Raw genomic sequence first — 7,267 nt, 5'->3', positions numbered from 1 at the left:
TAACCCTCAATTCATTTGTTTATTCATGACATTACAGCAACATTAAATATCCTACCCTCTAATAACGCCGTAATGCACCATTCTTTTACCCGTTTCAAAATTAAAAAGTAACATATATCATGTCAATGTTTGCCATTATTGGTAAATAAAAATGGTGAATATTACTTAAAAAAATTAAAAATTAATATTTAATTTAAAAATATCGCAATCTAAAGTTGTTCATTTATATTATTAAAAATTGATTGCGTTATTTTTTTCTCTAAAATAAATGAACAATTTCAGATGAGCCAAATCCTGCATCTACTGTATGAAAGGAAATTATGTAATATGGATAGATCTAGTTGGATAACATTAATAGTTGTAGGATCTAGCGAAGAACTAGGCACGAGTAGTGCATGATGAACCTACCTTTCATTAATAAATACATTAATTTAAGGAAGCGAGTGATCAAAACAAAACCCATGTGGGATGTGGCCACCGTAACCAAAGAAAACACATTGAATTTGAACTTTGAAATTGCAGAGAACACGAAACTACCTTCATTAGTTCCTAACTGGCATATATTATATAAAATGATGTTCGATTAGAGCCTAAAACATTTATAACATGGGATGAAATCTTTGCATGGAACAAGATACAGTGCAATCAAAATGAGCCTAAACTATATGGCTATTGAATAATGGGGAAAAAAAAGATCAGGGTCTATTTGTTTTACATTGTGATAAAAAAAATAAAAAGGTTCTAAATTAAACTAAACAATAAGTACTAAACAATCCAGAATAATCTAGATTAAAGTTAGCTTTTTGAGAAGACCACCAGGTTTTTTTTTAACTAAATTAAATTTAATTACAACTTGTTGCACTCAAAATATCAAACATGTTGCATGTCCATAGCATAAAGTATGGAGCAAAACTCGGTTTTGGAAGGTCAAAACTTTAATTAATACAAATCAGGTGTTCCTAAGTGGTATTGGCTATTGGGGCTTTGCATCGTGAATATCAAATATAATTTCAACTTATCAACATTTTTTTCCACTATATAATGGAGTGAAGCTCCATTTACTACCCTTGTATGTAGAGAGGCTAACCCTCAAACTCTTAGCAACCAAGTCCATTTTTTCTGGTTTCAGCTATAGTTTTTGCAATGACATTGTTCATTTTCAATCTCTGTTTGGCTTTGCTATTTGCTGCTTCAGCTTTTGCCAAGCCAGAAGGTAATAATAATGCTCATATATGATAGCCCCATTAATGTGTAGTACTTCATGTTTGTTTAAATCTTTGATCCTAAGCTGATTCTTTTTTCTTTTTGGTGCTTTCTGTTTTTATTCTAATCTATATGCTCCTCGTTCTGCAACATGCATTCTCATTATCAGTATCTGAGAATGAGTGAACACAAAATGGTGTATCTGAGTCTGATGTGTTTGTTGAAACCTGAAATGATTCAGTGTGCTTGGATTTGATTATTTGCATCCAGTGTAATCAAAATTGAGAGTTCACTCGTAAACTCGATCTGGGAACTTAGACTTATAAATAAGAGTTTACAAGTTAATTGGAGAGTTTGATAACATTGCTTGCACTTAATTGCCCTGATTCTAAAATTGTGTTTTGCTGCTGTGTAATTTTTTCCCTCACAGTTTACATCCAAAATGGCAACTTTGAGGAGAAGCCAGACCCAAGATTCCTGAAGAAAACAAGAATCATTGGGAAATATTCATTGCCAAAATGGGAGATCAATGGTTTTGTTGAGTATATCAGTGGTGGACCACAACCTGGAGGAATGTACTTTCCAGTGACACATGGAGAGCATGCTTTGAGGCTTGGCAATGAAGCCTCAATATCCCAAACCATCAAAGTCATACCTGGTCACTGGTACTTCAATTTTGTGTTCTATATGTGCATAGCTCAAAATGTTATTAGACATTTTAAATTGTGACTAACTTTTCTGTTACCCTATTAACTTTTCTGTTGTCGTGTCGGATCAATACTCGTTTTCGTCCTTGTGCGACATAGGTATGCTCTAATACTAGGAGCCTCAAGGACTTGTGCTCAAGATGAAGTTTTGAGAATCTCAGTGCCTCCACATAAGGGTGATGTTCCTCTTCAGACACTTTATAGCCTCAATGGTGATGTTATAGCTTGGGGATTCAAGGCCGCTTCTAATTTCACCAAAGTGACATTCCTCAACCCTGGAGTTCAAGAAGACCCTGCTTGTGGTCCTCTCTTGGATGCTGTTGCCATCAGAGAGTTCATCCCTCCAAAGCCTACAAGAAGTAATGAATACAATTCTGTCCTTAATTGATTATGTATGCTCAATTTAGAAACACAAACAACAACAAAGTTTTATCCTGTTAAATGGGATCTGCTATATGGATATACGAATCAGACAACAACATATACAGTGTCTTGTCATAAATCATATCGAGATTTAGACCATTTATATTTTGATCTCTTTTAGCAGTTTCTTCTAGAGTTTTCTTATGTTTTCTTTGTGCAAAGGTTTGCATAGCAAGTCACATAGATGATTAGTTAACATTGTTTTGGGAGGTTTTTATCTTAAACACTTATTTCCTGATCAAACTATAACATGATATGATACTCTTGCAGCTAATTTGGTGAAAAATCCTGGGTTTGAGGAGGGTCCATTCCCAATTTTTAAATCAAACAATGGAGTTTTACTTCCACCTATGCAGCAAGATTATATGTCTCCACTCCCTGGTTGGATTATCGAATCTCTCAAAGCCATAAAGTTCATTGATTCGAAGCATTTTAATGTCCCATATGGGAAGGCAGCAGTGGAGCTAGTTGCAGGAAGGGAAGGTGCCATTGCTCAAATCCTCAGAACAGTTCCAAACAAAGTCTACAAGATGGTGTTTACAGTTGGCGACGCCAGGAACGGATGTCATGGATCAATGATGGTTGAGGCTTTTGCCGCGAAAGAGAAACTTCAAGTTCAATTCACTTCTAAAGGAAAGGGTAAATTCAAGACTGCAAGTTTCAAGTTCAAGGCAATTGCAAACAGAACCAGAATAACATTCTACAGCTCTTTCTATCATACAAGAATTAATGACTATGGTTCTCTTTGTGGCCCTGTTCTTGATCAAGTCATGGTGTACCCTGTCGCCTGAAGCATTTAACCCTATAATCCTAGCCAGTGACATTTCTGTGTTGTACAAGTTGTGTGATGATGAATATAATATATATTCTCTAGTTCCCAAAACTATTCAATCTTCTAAGTTCATCATACACTTGAAAGATGGCATTGTATTGCAAGTTGAGTTGCATAACCCTGTTCACAAGTATAATTTATATTAAATGTAACTTTTTATTTGATTCTCTCCAATCAATATTCATCTTTTCAGTGATGAAGGTAATAAATATGTAATCACCTAAAGTATGGCTTCCTATACAACAAATACAAGTTCTGGACTGAATTCTTTAATGTTTCAAGTAATTTTGTGAAGAACTATTACCAGAGTTTTGTTAACCACCTCATTCTTGTGTAACCTATGTAACAAGAAAGAAAGCAGCTAATTAGAATTATTTTCACAAAAGAATGTGAGAAAAACTTAACAAGACAGGGAAACATTGAACAGAATGATACAGCAACATGAGATAATTTTGTGGAGCAATAAGCTTGTCACTGTTAATTGAAGAATGATGCTTAGACATTTGGCTTAGTTTCACACCAGCATTAAAATTTCTGAACCTTTTAAGGTTCAATAGTGGTCTCATTTCACCTAATTGAAATTGTCGTCTCTCAATCCATTTAGGAATGGGAGATGCAGAAGAAGCAATTTCACATACAACAGTAGTCTTCACCAATTTATAGGATTGCAGACATGGAGTAGATCTACTATGAACTAGACTTCAACTACATCAAAGCATAACAATAACAATAAAATATAGCAGTATTGAGGGGGAAAAAAACACTTCTTTTCAGCTCAGTTGAATTGTTTCCATTGAAACAAGATCAAGTAATTACAATTGCAATCACAGTTACAAAGAAGGCGAATTGTACCCAAGTTATGACAAATATTCAACTGGGTCAATTTCAAAAGATCCTATTAGCCTATTACCCTACACCCCATTAGTCACCTCATTCAAAGACTCTATCTTTCCACCTTATGCTCCCATAATCCTTGATTCTAACCTCAGTCACCACAAACCCATTTGCACAAACACCCCAATTGAAGTGATGAGCCATCTTCATCCAGATCCTCAATACTTGGAAGAATCCTCCTTGTGACTTGAGATTCCTCTGCTGCAGCCTCATCATATATACACTGACCCTCCTGTTTGGTAACTCTTCAAAACACAGAACACAAGCTACATAGTACCATGCCACGAGACAGTAGAGACGAAAGCAAGAACACAATCATATATGTATAGATGCAGTCTAATCGGATATAGAGTGGTCGTGCCAGCAGAGAAGCATAGCTATGCATCTTCCACATATGTAGAACCGCGTCTTCTGTTGCTTCACCATCGTAAAACACCGTTTTCTAAGGCTTGTTTTCCGGCGTGGTTGAGAAGATGTAGTAGTGTGAGCGAAGCTAGAGAGAGTCATGGTTACAAAACTGGAAACCTAGAGGGGCAGAGAGAGAGAGAGAGAGAGGTTTTGTTGATTCGGATTTTCAATGGCTACAACAAAACACACGAATTTCTCGGTTATATATAGAGAGAAGTGGTAGAAGATGTGGTGGGGTCTAAGACTTGTTTGGCACAGCGTTTTTATATGTTCATGAGGTTGTTCTGTGTGGGACCCACGAGTTTACGTTAACGCCAAGATGTTCACCATGCAATTAAGGTGTTGTATATGTTCCTTGATTTCCTTTCATGTTTCACTATCATACATGCAATTTATTAGTGTGCTTAAATTCTCTATAACGTGATGGGAATATTAGGCAGAAATTCTTAGTATTTTGTAATGATGTCTTGCTGAAATAAGTCAATGATTTTCTATTTTGTGTTGTATTGTTTAGGATTGATATGTATAAAGCTCTTATAAGCAACTAGACTAAATTAATTATATTATTTAGTATAAATTTAAAAGATTATATTTTTTAAGAATTAATTAAAAACAATAGCCTTGTGAAGTTCTCTTTCTTAAATATTAATTCATGTATTTTTTAATATTTTTATATAATAAAAAGCTTTTATTTATATTTTATCATAAAACATAATTAGTTTTAAGAAGTTAAATTTTTTATTTATTCGTATGAATATTTTTTATAACAAATCATTCGAATTTTATCAATCAAATTATATTTGTTTTGTTGATATTTTTCAAGTAGATAGTGTTTTATATTATAATTTTTGAAGTTTTTTTTAGTGTATTTGAAGATAATTTAAAAAATATATATAAATAATTGAAAATTTAATAATACAAAAAATGTAATATAACATTATAAATCTATTAATCATGATATATTATAATATATGTATAATAAATAAATATTAATATGTCGTAAGTTCATTCTATAATAAATTTGTATTAAATTTTATATAATAAAAATATATAGATAATGAGTGAACTCAAACCAATGAATATTATTCTTAAAAATATTTAATTCGGACTTCTTTCATTATCTTAAAAGATAATAAGATTTTTTATGACGATTAAAATTAGATGATATTACATATTTAAATTAGATGATTTTTTATTTGAAGATAGATATCAAACTTTCGTCTGAAAATAATAATTAAAATACAAACATATATTATATTAAAATATTAAACCGTTTAATCAATATCAAATTACCTACAAAAAATTAATTTACTATTAGAGTTTGTTTGGGTGAATTTAAAAAAAAAAGATTTTTTTTGAATTATCTTTTTAAAAAGATTTTATGAAAAAGTAAAAGTAATTTTATACTTGAATATCTCATTTCAAAATATTTTTTATCTATTAATTATGTTTGGATATAATAATATAAAAGTAGTTTTTTATTTATTTATTATATGAAAAATATTCTTTTAATGAAAAAACCTTTTAAAATAAGATGTAAATTACAGTTTTTTTCAAAAAATATTTTTTATTTTTCTAGTACTTTTACTTTTATTATTAAAAATTTGTCAAACACACTAAAAATAAAAAAAATTATTAAAAAAATCTTTTTTTTTATCAAAGTTACAGTTGTTAAATAATGAAATATCTTTTACATTGTATAAAAAAGTAAGTTGTATTATTTTAATGAAATAAATGAAAGAAAAAAGGGGTAACAACAAGCAAAAGCAAAATTTGCTGCAAAGTTCGATTCAGTTGAGACTTGAGACTGGTCTAGAAGGAAGATGTTCTAGTAAGCCTGAAGCAGGAGAGGAAGAATCAAATTTGGTCAAAAAGGCAGAGGGGAAAGTTCCAAGAATGACAAGGACCATACCATATTAACATTACAGAGCCAATTAAATGAAATTAACCATTGAGAAACTTAAACTAGTAGACTCCGTGTGGGGTTACAAACGTTCAATTGCAACCAACTCAAACTGAACCACCCCACGTGGCACCCTTGTCCATATTCAAGCACGTTTTTCCTAATTAAAAATAGTAATCAAAAAAATGGAGGGGGCGGGAGAAGAGAATAAAGCCTGTGTGTGATACCAACTGCAGTTGCAAGTATATGTGGTCACCAAGTTGGGTTGGATTTTTGGATTTTATTCTCATGGGTCAACATTGGTGGATATCAGGGGGAAGTTGTGTGAATTTGGTGGCTTTGGCGGCCTATTTTTCTCCTAGCTCATACATAGTTTGGGATAAGATTGAGATATGCCCTATCAACCCGCCCATTCGGCATCGACCCATCACTTATTCTTTCCCACTTTTAACTATTTCACCCATTTTGTGCCAAAAAAAAAAAAAAAGAATCACCCATAGTTTTGATTTTTGAAGTAATGTTTAAAATGGTTTTTGCATTTCTGCAAGCGAATCAAAATAGTTTTTTACTTCCATAAATAATCAAATAAGTTTCTTAGATTTTTTTTTCTGAATTTCTTTTTGTATCTAATCCAAATTTCTGTTAATGTAGTGTCGACTTGAATTGTTAAGTGCCGACATAATATCCAACAATAGAGTGACGTACATATGTTAATTTTTAAATTACCATGTTTATCAACCTATCTTACAGTGAATTGACGTAGTATCTAGAAAAAATTTGACTCTTTCTTTTGTCACACTTCTCACACACCACACTTCTTTGGGTTGCTGTATTTCACTGCCAGAATTTCAAATCCTAGTGTAGTTTGATGGGTGATCAGGAAATCCTTCATCTTGT

General features: G+C 32.2%; 1 protein-coding gene across 1 annotated transcript; it reads left to right on the top strand.

The window, feature by feature from the left end:
* Positions 1 to 1,042: 1,042 nt before the first annotated feature.
* LOC107477453 (protein DUF642 L-GALACTONO-1,4-LACTONE-RESPONSIVE GENE 2) lies at positions 1,043 to 3,327 on the top strand. Its single transcript, XM_016097476.3, has 4 exons — positions 1,043 to 1,213; positions 1,634 to 1,868; positions 2,010 to 2,269; positions 2,604 to 3,327. Exons 1-4 carry the CDS (start codon positions 1,144 to 1,146, stop codon positions 3,122 to 3,124), a joined length of 1,086 nt encoding a protein of 361 aa, XP_015952962.1. The 5' UTR covers positions 1,043 to 1,143; the 3' UTR covers positions 3,125 to 3,327.
* The last annotated feature ends 3,940 nt before the right edge of the window (positions 3,328 to 7,267 follow it).

The sequence above is a fragment of the Arachis duranensis genome, chromosome 3 (assembly GCF_000817695.3).
Source record: "Arachis duranensis cultivar V14167 chromosome 3, aradu.V14167.gnm2.J7QH, whole genome shotgun sequence".
NCBI classification, from domain to species: Eukaryota; Viridiplantae; Streptophyta; class Magnoliopsida; order Fabales; family Fabaceae; genus Arachis; species Arachis duranensis.
The sequence above is the reverse complement of the archived record's forward strand: the minus strand, read 5'-3'. Positions and strand labels throughout refer to the sequence as shown.